Source organism: Cololabis saira, chromosome 3 (assembly GCF_033807715.1).
Source record: "Cololabis saira isolate AMF1-May2022 chromosome 3, fColSai1.1, whole genome shotgun sequence".
Taxonomy (NCBI): domain Eukaryota; kingdom Metazoa; phylum Chordata; class Actinopteri; order Beloniformes; family Belonidae; genus Cololabis; species Cololabis saira.
Genome location: NC_084589.1, coordinates 52711467 through 52733374, shown reverse-complemented (window position 1 = coordinate 52733374; position 21908 = coordinate 52711467). Strand labels below are relative to the sequence as shown.

Genomic DNA, 21908 nt, shown 5'->3' with positions numbered 1-21908 from the left:
ACGGACCAGACCAGAAACCACAACTGGGAGGTTCATTAACCTTTAAACTTGTTTTTGTCCTTACAGAAACTGTCACATGCTTTATTAACAGATGTCACAACAGCCACTTCCTGATCTACTCAGGGTTTGGACTGTTCTGGTGACATCTGTCCACTGTAGTGTCAGGAATCAATCACACGTTATCACTTCCACCCATTGTCTACTGTTCACTGTCCATATTTGGTCAGTTCCTCTCAGGTTTCTCAATAAAAGCCTCATGCAGGAGGAGGAACTTTGGGAAGCGTTTGCTGTTGCTGTTGCTCTCCTCCTCCTGCAGAAGTGGTTAAAACTATTCCAAGTAGTCTCTGTTGTGTTTCCTCATTACGAACTTATGTAATGTTGATTTAGACCTAACAAGAACCACTCAAGGTGAAACAACTTGCTTATCATTTTTGAAATGTCTATAGATGATACTTTGGTCTGATAACCTTCCTGAGTGGCAGCTGGATCAGAGTTATCAGAGTTATCAGGACCAGGACCAGGACCTGGACCAGGACCATGTCTGTAGATGATATTCTGGTATAAAACCTTCCTGAGTGGCAGCTGGATCAGAGTTATCAGCTCATGAAGTTCAGAAAATTACATTTTAGATGCTGCTGCATATCCTGGTTTAGACTCAGGAAATCTGTCAATGTTTCATAATATTGTCTTCGGTATCATTTTAATCATTCATTCAACTAAGATGTGAATCTTTCTGACCAACATAGAGGTCACTGCAGCTCTTTAAACTAAAAACAACACACATTTTTACACAATTTTCACCTAAATGATATACTATCTTTTATCCCTGTGTCATCTAGGAACAACAGAGACACAAAAAACTAAAATTGGAATACTCACAGGACCATAAGGATTCAGGAAATGTATCACATCTTAGCTTGAATGAATGATTAAAATGATACCAAAGACAATATAGTGAAACATTGACAGATTTCCTGAGTCTAAACCAGGATATGCAGCAGCATCTAAAATGTAATTTTCTGATTTCCAGTGGCCCCTGGACTAACGCTGGCCCCTGGATTAACGGTGGCCCCTGGACTACTGTAGGTGACATAGCTCTTCTCCTGGCAAGGAGGACGGAGCTACACTGTGGCAGGGTGGAGGAGCAGCCACTCAGTGCCCAATCAGCCTCTCCACCCTGCCTGCCTTCATAAGGAGCAGCTGCACCAGCAAGGGTGGTGGGAAGAAGCTGCTGAAGGTGACGGCACGTGTGTCTGGGGTGAAAGAAGAGAATAAAGAGTTCCTGCACTAAACCCTGTGTCCTCTGTCCTGTCGGTCGACCCCCCGTACCAGTAGCCTTGCTACATACACCTTACCAGACTCCCACAGCTGCTCCTGACACCCGTGGGTGACGGAGCTCCTGACACCCGTGGGTGACGGGGCTGCACCTTACCAGACTGCCGCAGCAGCTCCGTCTCCTGCTCCAACACCATCACGTCCTCGTCCAGCCCGTCGGAGAAAATCAGCAGCACCTGGAGGGAAAGATACACCGCTTAAATCTGGTTTCAATCTGGATTCAATCTGGTTTCAATCTGGTTTCAATCTGGTTTCAATCTGGTTTCAATCTGGTTTCAATCTGGTTTCAATCTGGTTTCAATCTGGTTTCAATCTGGATTCAATCTGGTTTCAATCTGGTTTCAACCTGCTCCGGTTAAACCTGGATTCGACCTGGATTTAATCTGGTTTCAATCTGGTTTCAATCTGGTTTCAATCTAGATTCAACCTGGAGTCAATCTGGTTTCAATCTGGTTTCTATCTGGTTTCAATCTAGATTCAACCTGGAGTCAATCTGGTTTCAATCCGGTTTCAATCTGGTTTCAATCTGCTCCGGTTTCAACCTGGATTCAATCTGGTTTCAATCTGGATTCAACCTGGTTTCAATCTGGTTCTAATCTGGTTTCAATCTGGATTCAACCTGGATTCAACCTGGTTTCAATCTGGTTCTAATCTGGTTTCAATCTGGATTCAATCTGGATTCAATCTGGTTTCAATCTGGTTTCAACCTGCTCTGTTTCCAAACTCAGTGCGTTCACATGCAGCAATTCAACCAGGTTGCAGATCGGATTAGACATCGTTCAGACTTTTAAACTGCATGTAAACACCTCAACCTGATCTAGTTGGGACCTGTGTGGGACTGACTAACCCGATTCATTAATCGGGTTGGAACACCTAGATAAGCCAGTCGCAACCGCCTTGTTAATGCCATGTATACGGGGACATGGATATTACAGTCTGCGCATGCTCGAGAATTTCCCCCGGGTGGGATTTTCCCCCGGGGGAGGGGATTCACACGGAAGTGAAAGGAGACGACGCAACGCGTGCTCAGTAGTAGCTCCCTGGGGTGTCGTGTGACTGCTTCAGGGGTGTCGTCAAAAAATTACCTATTCTGACATTTCATATGTAAATACCGTATTTTCGCGACCATACGGGCGCCGTGTGGAAAGGTGCACGCTCAGTTTTGTGTCATTTCTGTATTTAAAACACACACACGTCGCACCGACCGAAAAGGAGCCGTCTACACACACACACACACATGCGCGCGCGCGCCGCAGAACACACAAGCACACAAGTGTGCGTATTTGAAAATAGAGCGGGAGCAAAACTTTGTCTGATTGTACTTTATTTCAGTTTTTACATTAATCAAACCCTTCAAAGTCCTCATCCTCTGTTTCTGCATTAAAGAGCTCCGCTAAATCAGCTGTGCCTGTCCCAATTTCCTCGCTGTCAGAGTCTCTTTCCGTGCCGTGCGGCCCCTCGGACTTGCCGGCTTTTGCAAAAGCTCGCAAAATAGTCCCGGCAGACACGTTAGCCCACGGATCAACAATACATCTGCAAACTGTGGCATAACTTGCCCGGCGCTGCGTTCCACTCCTGGAGAAACTGTTCTCCCTCAGTCATCCATCGCTCCCACGACGCTGCAGCCTTAAGTCTGATTTATGGTTCCGCGTTAACCAACGCAGAGATTACACCGTAGGTTATGCGGCGACGCGCACGTACGGGGCGCGTCGCCGCGTACGTTACGGCGTAGACTCTGCGTCAATTTAACGCGGAACCATAAATCAGGCTTCACTTTGAACGACCGGTGTGAAAAGCTGGAAAAGCCGGCTGGAAAAGTCTCTTTAGGCAGTCTTTCTTTTAAAAATCACCATAGTTTCTGTCCATCTACGGACAGGACTGGTTCTCACCTTGACTCTAGCTTGAGACTTGGTCCTGAACTCGTCCCCCAGGAACCGGATCAGGGAGGAGTTGAAGGACGTGGACCGGGTCCAGGGCGTCCCCAGGACCTTCTGGACCAGGTGTGGGTCGTAGGGCTCAAAGCTGGCGTCGAACACGGACCGGCCGGACCCGTCCAGGCCGTAGAAGCCGATGCCGACCGGGTCCATGGCCGTGCAGCAGAGTCCGTCCGGAGAGGACACGTACCGGACCACGTCCCCCAGGACCGGGACGTGGCGGCGCAGCGTCTCGCCGGGGACGCCCAGCCGGGACACGTCGAAGGCCACGGCCACGTCCACCTGGCAGTCTGAGGGACAGGACGAATACTTAAACAACAGTCTGCAGGACAGGACAAATACTTAGAGAACAGTCTGAGGGACAGGACGAATACTTAAACAACAGTCTGCAGGACAGGACAAATACTTAGAGAACAGTCTGAGGGACAGGACGAATACTTAAACAACAGTCTGCAGGACAGGACAAGAACTTAGAGAATCTCTAGATACAAACATCTTTATTTTAGATACAAACATCTTTATTTTAGATACACACCGTATTTTCTGGACTATAAGCCGCACCTGCATATAAGACGCATCCGCTCTATTTAAAAAAGATATTTAGCCGCAGATATTTCTGTTAGATTAGATATTTCTGTTGTTAGATTAGATATTTCTGTTAGATTAGATATTACGATGTACAGAAGGATTTTGAACTGTAAATGATGTACATGTTTGTACCTAAATAGATCCTTTCTAACAGTTTTTTCTTTAACATGGCAGCAACACTTCAACTTTTTTTTCGACATTTCGAATTTTTGTTGAAATTTCGCCTTTTTTCTCGAAATTCTACTACATTATTCTCGACCTTTCAATTTATTTCTCGACATTTCGACTTTTTTCTCGACATTTCAACTTTTTTCTCGACCTTTCAATTTTTTTGTTGAAATTTCGACTTTTTTCTCAAAATTGTAACTTTTGTCTCAAAATTTTGATTTTTTTCTCGAAATTGTATTTCAACATTATTTTCGACATTTCAACTTTTTTCACAACATTTCGACTTTTTTGTTGAAATTTCAACTTTTTTCTCGACATTTCGACTTTTTTCTCGAAATTTTGAATTTTTTCTCAAAATTGTACTTCAACATTATTCTCGACCTTTCAATTTTTTCCTCGACATTTCGACTTTTTTCTCGACATTTCGACTTTTTTGTTGAAATTTTGACTTTTTTCTCAAAATTGTAACTTTTGTCTCAAAATTTAGAATTTTTCTCGAAATTGCATTTCAACATTATTTTCGACATTTCGACTTTTTTCACAACATTTCGACTTTTTTGTTGAAATTTCGACTTTTTTCTCGAGATTTTGACTTTTTTCTCAAAATTTCAACTTTTTCTAGAAATTTCTACTTTTGGACGTCCTGCTCACCGTAGGGCAGCCCGCCCGGGTCCATAGTGGTTCTACTTGACCTCAGATAGGGGTTTATACTGGTTCTACTGGTTCTACTGGTTCTACTGGACCCCAGATAGGGTTTATACTGGTTCTACCGGTTCTCACCGTAGGGCCGCCCGGCCGGCTCCTTGCACACGTCCCTCAGGTAGGGGTCTATACTGGTTCTACTGGTACTGGAGCTGCTCACCATAGGGCCGCCCGGCCGGCTCCTTGCACACGTCCTCCACCAGCTTGCCCTTGATGCCGGCCAGCTCCCTGAAGTTCTTGACGGTGAAGAGTTTCTCCGGCGTGCCGGTGATCTGCAGCAGCTGCAGGTCGTAGACGTCGCCCACGCCGACAGCCAGCACGTTCACGCCGGCCGCCCGCAGCTCGTCCGCCGCGTCCTCCACGTCGTCGTGGGAGTCTCCGTCGCTGACCACCACCAGCGTCTTGGGCGTGCCGCCGCGGGCGCCGGCCGCCGGGAGGAGGTAGCCGCGGATCTGTTTCAGCGCCGCCCCCAGGAAGGTGTTCCCGCCCGCGTAGCTCGCCCCGCGGATGTGCCGGTCCAGCTTCTCCGGAGAGTCGTAGGTGTTCAGGTGGAACTCGTGCTGGAAGCGGTCGCTGAACTGCGCCAGGCCCACGCGGACAAACTTGTCCCCCAACGGGAGGCTGGCCACCACGTCGGCCGTGAAGTTCACCATGATCTGGTGCTCCGTCTGGTCGATGCTGCCGGAGAAGTCCAGCAGGAACACCAGGTCCGTCTGGATGCAGTCTGCCGGGGGAGAGAGACACGCAGCTGATTAGACTGAAGAACAACACCCTTAAAACCTCATCTGAACCGTCACGAGCAGGAGTCGGCAACCCAAAATGTTTTAGATCCATATTGAACCAAAAACACAAAAAACAAATATGTCTGGAGCCACAAAAAATGAAAAGTCTTGTATCAGAATTAGAATGAAGAAACACATGCTGCATGTTTCTATATTAGTTAGAACTGGGGGAAGATTTATTTATTCATTATGCACTTTGAGAAAAAAGTCGAAATGTTGAGAAAAAAGTCGAAATGTCGAGAAAAAAGTTGAAATGTTGAGAAAAAATTCAAAATGTCAAGAAAAAAGTCGAAATTTCGAGAAAAAAGTCAAAGTGTTGAAAAAAAAGTCAAAATGTCGAGAAAAAAGTCAAAATGTCGAGAAAAAAGTCGAAATTTCGAGAAAAAAGTCAAAGTGTTGAAAAAAAAGTCAAAATGTCGAGAAAAAATTCAAAATGTCGAGAAAAAATTCAAAATGTCGAGAAAAAATTCAAAATGTCGAGAAAAAAGTCAAAATGTCCTTTTTCTTTTTTTCTCTTTTTTTCTTCCTTTTCCCTTTTTCAAAGTGCATAATGAATAAATACATCTCCCCCAGTTCTAACTAATATAAAAACATGCAGCATGTGTTTCTTCATTCTAATTCTGATACAAGACTTTTCATGTTTTGCGGCTCCAGAAATATTAGTTTTTTGTGTTTTTGGTCCAATATGGATCTGAAACATGTTGGGTTGCCGACCGCTGGATTAGTCTTTGGGTCAAGCTTTCGTTTTAGTTTTTATTGCAGTTTGGCTTCCGAGCTCACCATTCCACAGAAACAGCCGTCACCATGTTTGTTGGAAATACCCAATGTCTCCTGGAAAGAAATGCTCGTGTGGGAGCCATTTTCCTCAAGACCTCCAGACCTCAAGACCTCAAGAGGGCGTTTGACACCGTGGACCGCCGAGTACTGTTGGCTAAACTGTCCCATTTGGATGGCATCTTATCTGGCTGGCAGAAAGCAGCGGTGCCAAATCCCCTTACCTGGACTGGACTGTAGGGGTCCCTCAGGGGTCCATACTTGGACCTCTTTTACCTGGACTGGACTGTAGGGGTCCCTCAGGGGTCCATACTTGGACCTCTTTTGTTTTCTCTGTACATTAAAACCCGTTGCTCTGACGGCCCGCCCACGGGTCCATAATCAGTCTATCATTTACAAAACTAGATAATTTACACAGCTCATATGTTATGTAAGATTCTTGTGATTCCACCAATATAAACCAGTTCAGGATATAATCATAGCAACTGGTACAAATCAACACGCAACTCATTAATGAAGCCTCATAGAACTCGTCCGGCCAAAAATATTCCTACAAAAATGGTCTGGTTAAATTCAGAATGGTCCAGTCGATCCAATCCAGTAAAGCATTTAGTCCAAAATACATTATCATACCAGTAAATATCCACAAACAGCCGCTCTTCATTTGAAATAAGCCGGATGTTCAACGTGTTGTTGGCTGTAACTTCGCTTGGCACGTCTTTGCCAAGAGATCTTTACTCAAAATGGAGTCTGTACGCTGTTCTTTTGATTGACATCTCATTCGACCAATCAGGAGCTTCCCTGTCCCCTCCACAGCCTACAATAACCCATGGGCGCCTGTATGGAAATGAAGCGCATGTCCCCCTTTTGTCATAAAAAAATGAGCCAATTGGAACCAATCGTGCTGATGATTGGCACGTTGAATAGCCAATGAAATGCTGAAAACAACAATGTGCCGCTTCAGGGGGTGGGAATAAAAACCAAAGCCGGGAATTACATGCAAACCAGTGAAATCACTGCAGCAAATCAAACGTGCGTCCGTGTTTTGACTCTTTATATGTATTTATATATATTTTTTTAAATATTGATAGTGAATCTAGATATGGGATAGGATTCCTCTAAGTGTCTCTTTCATTAGAGGCCAAAGTTTTGACTGTACATTGAAAAGTTCAAGAGTTATGCCCATGGATATCCAAGTGTCTTTTTGGCATCTCCAAATGGCCATTTGGAGATGCCAAAGGTCTAGACACAATCTTACAGAAACATGTGTAAAATATTCATTTTTTGTGGTATTGTTATCAAATGTGAACTTGCACTAGATAAGGCTTCATGGTGTGGTCTCAGTGTGTTTTACAGCTAATAAGTCACAGATTCATCTGCAGACATCGGATTACAAAACAAATCTCCGGCTGAAATAAAAACCTTCTATTTCAGCGTGTTCAAACAGGCTGTGGAGGGGACAGGGAGCTCCTGTATGGTCGGATGAGCTGTCAATCAAAAGGAGGAGGTGCAGACTCCATTTTGAGACCAAGATATCTTTAATATATAAGTGCAAAGTGGAGTTACAGGAATAATAGTTGAAAATGTGGGACGTTGAGCGGCTATTTTGTCTTTGACTGTAACCAGACCATTTTTGTGGGAATATTTTTGACCGGGCGTGTTGTATGAGGGATCATTTCCATACAGGCGCTCATTCGCTATGAGGTCGGTGGAGGGGACAGGGAAGCTCCTGTATGGTCGGATGAGCTGTCAATCACGGTAGAGTGTACGCTCCATTTTACCATCGCGCTCTCCCGTCTGCAGACGTGAAGAACGGAGTTACAGACGTAAACATGTGGTCCGACGACGGTGGTCACAATGAAGAGGCTGTTTTTGGATATTTACTGGTATAATAATGTATTTTGGACTAAATACTTTACTGGATTGGATTGACTGGACCTTTCTTACTGTAACCAGACAGCTTCATCGGTAAGTTGCGTCATTTGCGCAAATCTTTGTTAGTTTGTCTGTGGGGTTGATTTGTACCAGCTGCTATGATTATATCCTGAACTGGTTTATATTGCTGGAATCACAAGAATCTTAGCTTTCCAAAGATACGTCGCATGAGAACCTCATGTAACATATGAGCTGTGGACTGACATTTTGACTTTTTTCTCGACATTTCGACTTTTTTCTCGACATTTCAACTTTTTTGTTGAAATTTTTACTTTTTTCTCGACATTTCGACATTTTTCTCGAAATTGTACAACAACATGATTCTTGACATTTCAATTTTTTTCTCAACATTTCGACTTTTTTCTCGACATTTCGACTTTTTTGTTGAAATTTCAACGTTTTTCTCAAAATTTTAACTTTTGTCTCAAAATTTTGAATTTTTTCTCGAAATTGTATTTCAACATTATTTTCGACATTTCGAGTTTTTTCACAACATTCACATTTTTTTTTAAATTTCGGCTTTTTTCTTGAAATTTTGACTTTTTTCTCGACATTGCGACTTTTTTCTCAACATTATTCTTGACATTTCCATTTAGCTTTCCAAATATACGTTGCATGAGAACCTCACGTAACATATGAGCTGTGGAAATGACCTAGTTTTGTAAATTATGGACTGATTATGGACCGTGGGCGGGCCGTCAGAGCGGCAACGGAAGATTGTTAAGAATAAAAGCAGAATCCGTCCCCTGCGTACCTGGTTTGGTGGTGTTGCAGACCTCCAGGGACATGTTCTGGTACAGCGTCTCCAGCTCCTTGAAGCTGTCCACCTGGAAGACCTTGGACGTGTCCCCCCCGGCCATCGTCTCCAGCTGCTCCAGGATGGCGTCCTTCACGCCGATGCTGAACACGCTGACGTCGTTGCCCCGCAGCGCGTCCGACGCCGCCTTCAGGCCGTGGTGGTCGGTGGCGTCGCCGTCCGTCACCACCATGAGGATCTGGGGCACCTTGAGCTGCCGCCGCCCGCCCTGCGCCTTGTCGAAGAACTTCAGGGAGAACTTGAGGGCCTTGGAGGTGTAGGTGTCTCCGGTCGGAGCCTTCAGCCCCTGCACCGCCTGCAGGACCTCGCCCCGGGACTTGAACTGGTCCAGCTGGAACTGCAGCGCAACCTGTAAATACACGGAAAACATCAGCTGGACCTGTAAATATACGGAAAACATCAGCTGGAACTGCAGCTCGACCTGTAAATATACGGAAAACATCAGCTGGAACTGCAGCTCGACCTGTAAATGTACGGAAAACATCAGCTGGAACTGCAGCTCGACCTGTAAATGTACGGAAAACATCAGCTCGACCTGTAAATATACAGAAAACATCAGCTGGAACTGCAGCTTGACCTGTAAATGTACGGAAAACATCAGCTGGAACTGCAGCTCGACCTGTAAATATACGGAAAACATCAGCTGGAACTGCAGCTCGACCTGTAAATATACGGAAAACATCAGCTGGAAATGCAGCTCGACCTGTAAATATACGGAAAACATCAGCTGGAACTGCAGCTCGACCTGTAAATGAACGGAAAACATCAGCTGGAACTGCAGCTCGACCTGTAAATGAACGGAAAACATCAGCTGGAACTGCAGCTCGACCTGTAAATATAGAGAAAACATCAGCTGGAACTGTAAATATACGGAAAACATCAGCTGGAACTGCAGCTCGACCTGTAAATATAGAGAAAACATCAGCTGGAACTGTAAATATACGGAAAACATTGGAAAAAGGAGGAAATAAGTATAATACAGAAGAGTATCAGGGCCATGCAGGGAATTTTTTTTATTTTTTTTTATTGTGCACTTCGATAAAAAAGTCGAAATGTCAAGATTAATGTTGAAGTACAAATTTGAGAATAAAGTCAAAATTTTCCCCTTTTTTCTCAACATTTGGACTTTTTTCTTCACATTTCGATTTTTTTCTCAACATTTCGACTTTTTTCTCGAAGTGTACAACAAAAAAAGGACAGATAAAATAAGCTTAGTCTTCTTTCTGCTCCGTTTCATTCAAGGAAAGAGATTTGTTGTAATTATATTGAACGGTTTTGTTTTACTTGAATGAATGAAATGAAGTAAAGTAAAGTAAAGTAAAGTAAAGTAGAGTAGAGTAGAGTAGAGTAGAGTAGAGTAGAGTAGAGTAGAGTAGAGTAAAGTAAAGTAAAGTAGAGTAGAGTAGAGTAAAGTAGAGTAGAGTAGAGTAGAGTAGAGTAGAGTAGAGTAGAGTAGAGTAGAGTAGAGTAAAGTAGAGTAGAGTAGAGTAGAGTAGAGTAGAGTAGAGTAGAGTAGAGTAAAGTAAAGTAAAGTAAAGTAAAGTAAAGTAGAGTAGAGTAGAGCAGAGTAAAGTAAAGTAAAGTAAAGTAGAGTAGAGTAGAGTAGAATAAAGTAAAATAAAGTAAAGTGGTGACCTTGGTGGAGTAGAGGATGTGTGTGTGTGGTGGTGTGGTGTTGTCGTAGTGTCGTGGAGTGGTGTCGTGGTGTTGTGTCGTGGTGCGGTGACCTCGGTGGAGTAGAGGATGACCCCAAAGCGGGTCTCGTCCGGGCCCACCGTGGTCCGGTTCACCACCGAGCTCATGAACGTCTGCATGCTCTGGAACTCTTCATCACTGATGCTGCTGGATCCGTCCACCAGGAAGATGATGTCGGCTTTGTCCGACTTCTTACAGTCTGACCGGACAGAGAGAGAAGAACCGGTGAAGCAACGTTTGATTTGTTTTAATTAGGATCCCCGTTAGCATTAGCAACAGTGTTAGCTATTCTTCCCGGGGTCCGACATAAAAACACAACACACAAATGAACACTTAACACATAACAGACATACATGGATCTGATTCGGTTCTTTATCGATTCCCTTATCAATTCTCATTTGGAATAAAAGGACAACAATGTGTTGCTTCCACCTCCCCGTGTTGCTTCCACCTCCCCGTGTTGCTCTCACCTCCCCGAGAGTCGAAATGTCGAGAAAAAAGTTGAAATTTCAACAAAAAAGTTGAAATTTCGAGAAAAAAGTCGAAATATCGAAAATAATGTTGAAATACAATTTGGAGAAAAAAATCAAAATTTTTAGACAAAAATCAAAATTTTTAGACAAAAATCAAAATTTTTAGACAAAAGTTACAATTTTGAGACAAAAGTCGAAATTTCAACAAAAAAGTCGAAATGTCGAGAAAAAAATTGAAAGGTCGAGAATAATGTTGAAGTACAATTTCGAGAAAAAATTCAAAATTTTGAGAAAAAAGTTACAATTTTGAGAAAAAAGTCGAAATTTACGGAAAACAGTCGACATGTCAAGAAAAAAGTTGAAATGTCAAGAATAATGTTGTTGTACAATTTCGAGAAAAAAGTCGAAATGTCGAGAAAAAAGTCAAAATTTCAACAAAAATTCGAAATGTCGAGAAAAAAGTTGAAATTTCAACAAAAAAGTCGAAATGTTGTGAAAAAAGTCGAAATGTCGAAAATAATGTTGAAATACAATTTCAAGAAAAAATTCAAAATTTTGAGAAAAAAGTTAAAATTTAGTGTTGCTTCCACCTCCCCGTGTTGCCTCCACCTCCCCGTGTTGCTTCCACCTCCCCGTGTTGCTCTCACCTCCCTGTGTTGCTTCCACCTGCCCGTGTTGCTCTCACCTCCCCGTGTTGCTCTCACCTCCCTGTGTTGCTCCCACCTCCCCGTGTTGCTCCCACCTCCCTGTGTTGCTCTCACCTCCCCGTGTTGCTTCCACCTCCCCGTGTTGCTCTCACCTTCCCGTGTTGCTTCCACCTCCCCGTGTTGCTCTCACCTCCCCGTGTTGCTTCCACCTGCCCGTGTTGCTCTCACCTCCCCGTGTTGCTCTCACCTCCCCGTGTTGCTTCCACCTCCCCGTGTTGCTCTCACCTCCCTGTGTTGCTTCCACCTGCCCGTGTTGCTTCCACCTCCCCGTGCTGCTCTCACCTCCCTGTGTTGCTCCCACCTCCCCGTGTTGTTTCCACCTCCCCGTGTTGCTTCCTACCTGCCCGTGTTGCTCTCACCTCCCCGTGTTGCTCTCACCTCCCCGTGTTGCTTCCACCTCCCCGTGTTGCTTCCACCTCCCCGTGTTGCCTCCACCTCCCCGTGTTGCTTCCACCTCCCCGTTTTGCTTCCACCTCCCCGTGTTTTCTCACCTCTTTGCGGGTCACAGAACTTCAGGGCCAGCGTGCTGTCCAGATCCTCCAGCGCGTCCACGTTCTCCCGGTTGAAGACGTTGCTCAGCGATCCGCCGATCTCCAGCAGCTGGGCCTGGTTGGCGTCGAACACCCCGACGGTGTAAACCGTCACTCCTTTGGCCCTCAGGGCGTCGGCCGGGCCCTTGACCCGATCCTCGGCCTTGCCGTACGTCAGCACCACCAGGATCTGGCTCAGCGCCGGCCGGCCCCCCGCGCCGGCGTCGAAGAGCGGCGCCGCGGCGGCCAGGCCTTTCCCGGTGAAGGTGCGTCCGTTCATCCGCTCCATGCGGTCGATGGCTCCGAACATCTCCTGCTTGGAGCGGTGCCGGCCCAGAGGGAACTCCAGGTGCGGGTCGGTGCTGAACTGCATCACTCCCACGTGCACGTTGTCCAAACCCACCACCGACTTGCCGATGACGGATTTCATGAACGCTTTCATCTTCACGTAATCTTTCTCGGAGATTCTCTCGGAGCTGTCGGTCAGGAAGATGATGTCGCTGGGGACGTCCTTGCAGACTGTGGAGAGAAAACACAGAGACGTGTGATGGTCCAAGCTCCCGGTATCAGCGCCATGCAGGAGGAATATATTGGAGATTTTTTTCATTGTGCAAAAAGTCGAAATATCGAGAAAAAAATCGAAATGTCGAGAAAAAGTCGAAATGTCAAGATTAATGTTGAAATACAATTTCAGGAATGAAGTCGAAATTTCATGAATAAAGTTGAAATTTCGCCCTTTTTCTCAACATTTCAACTTCATGTTGAGAAAAAAAAAAAAAAAAAAAAAGGGAGGAGGCCCCGAGGAAGACCCAGGACACGCTGGAGTGACTACGTCACTCGGCTGGCCTGGGAACGCCTTGGAGTCCCCCCGGAGGAGCTGGAGGAAGTGTCTGGGGAGAGGGAAGTCTGGGGATCCCTGCTCCGACTGCTGCCCCCGCGACCCGGACTCGGATAATGCGGTGGACAATGGATGGATGGATGGATTTCAACTTCATTCACGAAATTTTGACTTTTTCTCGACATTTCGACTTTTGAAAAATTGAAAATCCTAATAAACAAAGTAAAAAAATAAATAAAATAAAACAAAAACAAAAAACAACTCAATCCCAAATACTGGTGAAGTCAAAATGACGAGAATAATGTTGAAGTACAATTTCAACAATAAAGTCGAAATCGTGAATGAAGTTAAAATATCGCCTTTTTTCTCGACATTTCAACTTTTAAAAAATTGAATATCCTAATAATCAAAGTAAAAAAAATAAAATAAAATAAAAACAAAAAAGTCTTCATGAATTACGAACTTTGACTCTTTCCGGGCTAAATGTAAAACTCTAGAAGGTTTCTTACCCTCCGGAGCGCAGATTTCTCTGAAAAGGTCGTCGAGTTTGTTGACGGAGAAAAAAGTCGAAATGACGAGATAAATGTTGAAGTACAATTTTGAATAAATAGAACAATTTCAAGAATAAAGTCGAAATTTCGTGAATGAAGTTGAAATATCGCCTTTTTTCTCAACATTTCAACTTTTTTCCTCAACATTTTGACTTTTTTCCCGACATTTCGACTTTTAAAAAATTGAATATCCTAATTAATCAAAGTAAAAAAAAATAAAAAAAAATAAATAGAAACAAAAAAGTCCTCATGAATTCCGAACTTCTTTCCAGGCTAATTGTAAGACTCTAAAAGGTTTCTTACCCTCCGGAGCGCAGATTTCCCTGAAAAGGTCGTCGAGTTTGTGCTTGAGTCCGTCGAAGTTGTTGACGGAGAAGACCTTGCTGGCGTTGCCGGCGATCTCCAGCAGCTGCGTGCGGTTGGAGGCCTTGACGCCGATGGCCAGGATGTCGATGCCCTGCCGCCGCAGCGTCGCGGCCGGGGCCTTCACCTTGTCCTGGGACTCCCCGTCCGTGATGACGATCAGGTACGCGGGGACGCGCCGCGCCGCCGCCGCGCGCTGGAAGTGCTGCTCCATGAACGCCAGCGCCCGGCCCGTGTTGGTGCCCCCGCCCTTGTGCTCCGTGCCGTTCACCGCCGTCTCCATCTCGCTAGCGCTGGAGAACTTGGTCAGGTCGAACTCCAGCGTCGGGGAGTCCGAGTACTTGGCCAGGCCCAGGCGGACGTGGTGCGGCCCCACGCGGAACATGCGGATGAAGGCGTTGATGAAAGCCTTCATGTCGTCGAAGTCGGCGTTTCCGATGCTCCCCGAGTCGTCGATCAGGAAGAAGATGTCGGACTCGTCTTTCTGGGTGCATGCTGGGAGGAGACACGCACAAGTTAGCACAAGTTAGCACAAGTTAGCACAAGTTAGCACAAGTTAGCACAAGTTAGCACAAATTAGCACAAGTTAGTACAAGTTAGAAGTTAGCACAAGTTAGCACAAATTAGTACAAGTTAGCACAAGTTAGCAGTAGCACAAGTTAACACAAATTAGCACAAGTTAGCACAAGTTAGCAAAAGTTAGCACAAGCCGGGACAAGTTAGCACAAGTTAGCACACGTTAGCACAAGTTAGAAGTTAGCACAAGTTAGAAGTTAGTACAAGTTAGGACAAGTTAGGACAAGTTAGCACAAGTTAGGACAAGTTAGCACAAGTTAGGACAAGTTAGGACAAGTTAGCACAAGTTAGGACAAGTTAGGACAAGTTAGCACAAGTTAGGACAAGTTAGCACAAGTTAGGACATGTTAGCACAAGTTAGTACAAGTTAGCACAAGTTAGTACAAGTTAGCACAAGTTAGGACAAGTTATCACAAGTTAGGACAAGTTAGCACAAGTTAGGACAAGTTAGGACAAGTTAGCACAAGTTAGGACAAGTTAGCACAAGTTAGGACATGTTAGCACAAGTTAGGACAAGTTAGCACAAGTTATCACAAGTTAGCACAAGTTAGCACAAGTTAGGACAAGTTAGGACAAGTTAGCACAAGTTAGGACAAGTTAGCACAAGTTAGCACAAGTTAGAAGTTAGTACAAGTTAGTACAAGTTAGCACAAGTTAGCACAAGTTAGCACAAATTAGCACAAGTTAGCACAAGTTAGTACAAGTTAGCACAAGTTAGGACAAGTTAGCACAAATTAGCCCCTTTCCCAATGTTTTCCTTTGTAACACAAATTGTGACGTATTGGTCATTCGATGCCAGTGTCGTATGTATGTATGTATCAGTGGTGTAGTCTGCGTGATACGCAGGTATACACCGTATACCCACTAGAAAAGGTCCTGAATTTCCGTATAACCACTTAGAAATGCGCAATGATACGTATCAACATGATTTTGTGACATTCATTTTCACTTTTCCATTCATAAATTCGCATTCTCTGGGTTTCGAAGAGCGGACTTTAGGACCCTGGGGCTTCCGTCAGGCGTGACGGTGACGTTCACGTCACCTACAAGGAAAGAGCAAATTTGTATGGCGGGCTCGAGTAGTAGGCAGACGTATTGGAGAAAGAAGGTAGAGAAAAGAAAAGAATGAAAAGAAAAGCAAACCAAATGACACTATTTAAGTATTTCGGTAAGCCTCCCGCTTGCCCTGCTACTGCCGCTTCGGGGGAAACTACAGCTGCAGCTAACGCCAGCGACAGCGTTTCAGAAAGGGAGCGTGCTGACTGTGAATTGGCCACAGCTGCACCTGATGATGGAGACGAGGAGCCTGCTGATGCTATCACCTCACCTGGTAAGTAGAACTCGTATATGTTATAATAATAGTAAACGTTACTGTAACAGCAAGTGAATGGCACATTGAAATAATATCTAGCTAACTGGTGGTTGTGTGTGTGTCTGTGTCTGTGTGTGTGTCAGTCAACTCCAACTGGCCAACCCTGTGGAGTGAGAGTCAGACGAGGGAGTTTAAAAACAGGCATCCTTGGTTAGACTGGAGAAACGGAAAGTTAGGTAAATATTTGCCTGCCAACATTTAAAGCTGGTATAAAGAATTTAAATGCATAAACTTAAAGGGATAACTGGTCAGTTAAGGAGGAGTGCAGAGAGTTTTTGCAGAGAGTTCACTTCAAAAAATGCTACTATCCCAATGCTATATGCAAATAGTTAATTCATAAAATTGTCAATAAAAAATAAGTTAATTCATTGTCATCTTAAAGGTGCATTAATAAGACACTGTGTGCACCATTTAATTACTGATATGTTAGATATAGTCACATAATTAGAGCTATTGAACAGTTCATTCATATATTTTGCCCCTGTTCAACAAGTCCTAATAGTAATCTAGATACAAAAAAGGACTTGTATTATAATGTTAATTACTCATGTTTTTGTTTACTTCCAGGTTGTGCTATCTGCAGTGCAGCAAAGTCAACTGGCGTCCTCACAGAGAAAAGAGTGTCTATATCGGAGGAGTGGGTGTCCTTTGAAATCAAGTCTTCGGGCACAAATGAAAACAGACAAACAGCTCTAGCGTCCTAGAGGAACAAAATTCGACGACATGAGATGTCTAGGGCACACGAAATAGCTCAGGAGCTCACTGAGAAGGCTGGACATGATTTACTTGGAAATATAGTGAGAACTGTGTCAGAGACTGTGTTAGCTGAGACTGATGCTGTATTCAGAACAGCATACTATCTTGCTAAAATGAACCGACCTTTCACTGACCATAATGATCTCATTGAGCTTCAGAAGGAAACAACACCTGGATCATCTCTAAATGTTCCATCCTTTTCCAGGGCTTCTGGGCTAGGACACACAGTAACCATATTATGATGATGGTAAACGAACACAAACAGTTTTGAAATCATTCATTTAGTTTGAAAGATATTGAAAGTTGAGTTATTGAAGTGTTTACCAGTGATGTAATTTGTGCAATGTGTTTAGACTGTTCACACTTTTCTGATAAAGTACTGTTGTAATGTTACAAAGGTAGTTGAAATGTGGCTGTTACTTTAGTGCCTTTTCAACCTTTTTAAGTTTATTTGTGTAGTCTGCACCTATTTTGCACTTGATTGCTGAAACTTTATTTGTGTTAAGTGTATTATTTTTTATTTATTTTTATTTATTTGAAACGTATTTGTCTTGTCACTGGCTGTTCAATGGGTATTTAAAGTCCAGTGATGTGATGTAAGTCCAGGGATGTAATTTGTGTGTGACTGTTTACAAGATTCTGAATCTGATATAGGATACTACTGATTCTCTAATGATACAAAGCTGGTTGAAAATCAATTTACTTAAGTGTCTTTCAACATTCAGAGAAGTTTATTTTTGTGATTTGCACTAATTTAGCACTTGACTGCTTAAACTTCATTGTGTAAACATATTTTTGTTTATTAGGCTATTAATATTCCTTTATTTGAAACTAATTTGCCTTGTCTTGTCACTGGCTGTTCGATGGTTCATTAAAATCCAGCTGTTAATGACTGTTATAAGTCTTGTGTTGCTTACAATACATTTACATTTAGATAATACATAACCAGTCTTTCAGAATGATCTCAGTTATGTGTGGATACATTCTGTATGCATTAATGAGCGTGCTGATGCTTGTGTGGGGTCGTTTTGGAGCGGCTGTTGCTCCTGAAGTGGTGTTTCGGGACAGATGTCGTACCAGGACGGGTGTGTACGGGGCTGGGAGGTGAAAAATCAGAGTATACCCACTAGAATAAATTAGACTACACCACTTGTATGTATGTATGTATGTATGTATGTGTGTGTGTGTGTGTGTGTGTGTGTGTGTGTGTGTGTGTGTGTGTGTGTGTGTGTATGTATGTATGTATGTATGTATGTATGTATGTATGTATACGTGTACACATCATCGTCATCATCGGCGATCACTCGAAACGAGTATGATTGTCCTCCTGTCGGTGAGTCTGGTCATCTGTGGGTCTTCAGGTGGCTGTGGAGGCCGATCCTTGATCCACGGTCTCTTGAGCAGTGGGGGCAGATATGACAGCGTGACTGGGTGGTGGTGGTGGTGGTGGTGCGGAGAGCCGTTTTGGTGGCAGATCTCTCCTCCCTCTGTTGTCTCTTGGTTTCCGCGGCACAGTGGACGTCCTTGTCCAGCTGTGTTGTGCCTTCATGGACCATCCTGCTCCACATGTCCCTCCGGAGAGCAACCTCCTCCCAGGTGTTAAGGTTGAAGCGGCATTTCTTCAGGTGGGTTTTGATATTGTTCTTGTATTCTTCTTCTGCCCTCCTTGGGTACGTTTCCCCTCCTTTGGTTGCGCGTACAGCATTAGCTTTGGGAGGCGGTTGTCAGCGTCCAACATGGCCTGTCCATGGCAGCTGGTGGCGGATGATGGTTGTGCTGATGCTGGGGATGCTGGCCTCCTTCAGGACACTGATGTTAGTCCGCCTGTCCTCCCAGCCCATCCTGAGGATCTTTCTGAGACATGGCTGGTGGTACCAGGGCCTTCAGATGTCTGCTGTAGATGGTCCAGCTATCAGCCCCGTAGAGCAGAGTGGGCAAAACTACTGCTTGGTAGACATGCCCTATCGCCACAGACCTTACGGCCATGGGTGACCCTTGACCTTACCGCCATGGGTGACTCTTGACCTTACCGCCATGGGTGACCCTTGACCTTCCCGCCATGGGCGACCCAACCAGGAGCTTAAAGCTCCAGACGGCATCGCTTTCAGGTTCATCGGAACACGCAAGGCTCTCCACCACAGCAAAGTGGCGATCCAAGGAGAGCCATACATGTATACAAACATGTATACGTGTATGTAGACATGTATACATACATTCATGTCTAATGTAAGTGTAGAGGGTGATGCGTCCAGAACTACTATAAAAGTATTAAAAAGTCTTTTCCCACCTTCCTTGACGTCGGTGTCGGGGACGGCTCCGTCGATGATGACGGTGCAGAGACTCTTCTGCAGGTCGTGCACCAGCGGCTTCAGCTGGACGAAGTCGTCCAGGCCGAACACGTACCGGGACGACGGCTCCGACGCCATCTCCACCATCTCCGTCCTGTTGGCGTCCTTGATGCCGATGGCGTAGACGGTGACGCCGGCGCGCCGCAGAGCGCTGGCTTTATCGCTCACGGCGTCCTCGGACTTCCCGTCCGTGATGACGACGGCCACTTTCTGGACGCCCTTCCTGCCGCCCTTCCTGTTGATGACCTAAGGAAGTTTTATCGGTAAGTTTTATCACACACATGTGAATTGTTCTCCTGGAGAATCAAAAGCTTCTGGTAGGAGCCAACCAACATAAATACATTAGACAGGAATACACACATGTATGAAATGTTGAGAAAAAAGTTGATATGTTGAGAAAAAAGTCTAAATGTCGAGAAAAAAGTCAAGATGTCGAAAATAATGTTGAAGTACAATTTCGAGAAAAAAGTTGAAATGTCGAGAAAAAAGTGGAAATTTTGAGAAAAAAGTTGAAATGGCGAGAAAACCGCCAAATAATTTAAATGTGGTTCTAACAAAGTTGTATAAAGAGCGAGGGGCAGAGTGGAAGCAGTTGTCTCAGTTTGAAAAACAGACCGACATATTTAGATAATTTTTGCACAAGGTTGATCTATATGACATTTAAAGTTTAGACCGTCATCAATGACGACCCCAAGGAACTTTCTAGAGTTTACTCTATTACTTTATTTCTTCATCATTTATTTTGATCTGAAAGGCCAAATTTTCCATATTTATTCGTTTTTTATTGAAACAAAATAATATATAATTTGTTTTCTTAATATTAAGAGAGAGTTTATTTACTTGAAACCAAATATCCACCTTAGAGAGCTCATTGTTAAGGAGCTCATGAATGTTGTTATGTGATATAAAAAGGTTTGTATCATCAGCAAAAATGATTTTTTGGAAGACCTTTGAGCAATTGACCAGATCATTTATATAAATAATAAAGAGTAATGGCCCCAAAATAGAACCCTGAGGAACCCCGTATTTGATGTGTCTATATTGAGATTTGTTGTCATGGATGTGTACATATTGTTGTCTCTGAGAAAGATAACTAGTGAACCATTTAAGAGCTGTGGCTCTGATATTGGGTAGTGGGTCAATTTGTTTAGCACAGGGATCGTCAACCCGTAGCTCTTTAGCTTCGCCCTAGTGGCTCCTGGAGCTTTTTCAAAAATGTTTGACCTTTTTCTTTTTTTTCTCTCTTTTTTTTTCCTTTTTTTCTCTTTTTTGTTCTTCTTTTTTTCCTTTTCTTCTCTTTTTTTCTTCTTTTTTTCTTTCCTTTTTAATCTCGACATTTCAACTTTTTTCTCGACATTTCAACTTTTTTCTCAAAATTTTGACTTTTTTCTCGACATTTCAACTTTTTTCTCAAGATTGTACTTCAACGTTAATCTTGACATTTCTACTTTTTTCTCGAAATTTTAATTTTTTCACGATATTTTGACCTTTTTAACGACATTTCGACTTTTTTCTCGAAATTTCTACTTTTTTCTCAACATTTTGACTTTTTCTCGAAGTGCATAATGAAAAATAAATCTTCCCCCAGTTCTAACTAATACAGAAACATGCAGCATGTGTTTCTTCATTCTAATTCTGACACAAGACTTTTCATTTTTTGCGGCTCCAGACATATTAGTTTTTTGTGTTTTTGGTCCAATATGGATCTAAAACATGTTGGGTCACCGAGCCCTGGTTTAGCGGTTACGATGGATGGTATAAAAGGTCCAGAAACCCACCTGCTCCAGGGCGAAGTCCAGGGCGGCCCCGGTTCTGGTGCCGCCCCGCCGGTACGGGAGGGTCCGGATGAAGTTCAGGATGTCGCTCTTGTACTTGACGGAGTCGAGGTGGAGCCGGGCCACGGGCGTGGTGCTGTAGGTCACGATGCCCACCCTGACCCGGTTCAGACCCACGTCCAGGCTCGTCACCACCGACTCCAGGAAGTTACGGATCAGCTGGAAGTTGCTGCTCTGAATGCTGCCGGACTCGTCCACGATGAACACCACGTCTGCCACGTTGGCGCCTTTGCAATCTGTGAAGAGAGGGTCGTTAGTAGAGCTGGGTGTCATCACTGACCTGGCAATACGATACGATTCCGATCACTAGGTCCCAATACGATACGATTTACGATACGATTCCGATCACTAGGTCCCAAGTCGATACGATTCCGATCACTAGGTCCCAAGTCGATACGATTTATGATACGATACGATTCCGATCACTAGGTCCCAAGTCGATACGATTTACGATACGATACGATTCCGATCACTAGGTCCCAAGTCGATACGATTTACGATACGATACAATTCCGATCACTAGGTCCCAAGTCGATACGATTCTGATACACTAGGTCCCAAGTCCATACGATTTACAATACGAATCCGATCACTAGGTCCCAAGTCGATACGATACGATTCCGATCACTAGGTCCCAAGTCCATACGATTTACAATACGAATCCGATCACTAGGTCCCAAGTCGATACGATACGATTCCGATCACTAGGTCCCAAGTCGATACGATACGATTCCGATCACTAGGTCCAAAGTCGATACGATTTACGATACGATTCCGATCACTAGGTCCCAAGTCCATACGATTTACAATACGAATCCGATCACTAGGT

At 44.1% G+C, this 21908-nt stretch overlaps 1 protein-coding gene across 1 annotated transcript in view; it reads right to left on the bottom strand.

Annotated features, from left to right (window-relative positions):
* The window catches only part of LOC133440788 (collagen alpha-6(VI) chain-like), a 90832-nt gene that overhangs the window by 45194 nt on the left and 23730 nt on the right, over nucleotides 1-21908 (bottom strand). Inside the window, exons 5-13 of the mRNA XM_061718108.1 lie at nucleotides 21023-21315; nucleotides 19184-19490; nucleotides 14133-14687; nucleotides 12402-12959; nucleotides 10763-10929; nucleotides 8973-9384; nucleotides 4888-5451; nucleotides 3225-3559; nucleotides 1433-1511 (exon numbers count right to left, since the gene is read on the bottom strand). Of these exons, the coding sequence (XP_061574092.1) occupies nucleotides 1433-1511; nucleotides 3225-3559; nucleotides 4888-5451; nucleotides 8973-9384; nucleotides 10763-10929; nucleotides 12402-12959; nucleotides 14133-14687; nucleotides 19184-19490; nucleotides 21023-21315 (3270 nt within the window). The remainder of the gene's footprint in view (nucleotides 1-1432; nucleotides 1512-3224; nucleotides 3560-4887; nucleotides 5452-8972; nucleotides 9385-10762; nucleotides 10930-12401; nucleotides 12960-14132; nucleotides 14688-19183; nucleotides 19491-21022; nucleotides 21316-21908) is intronic.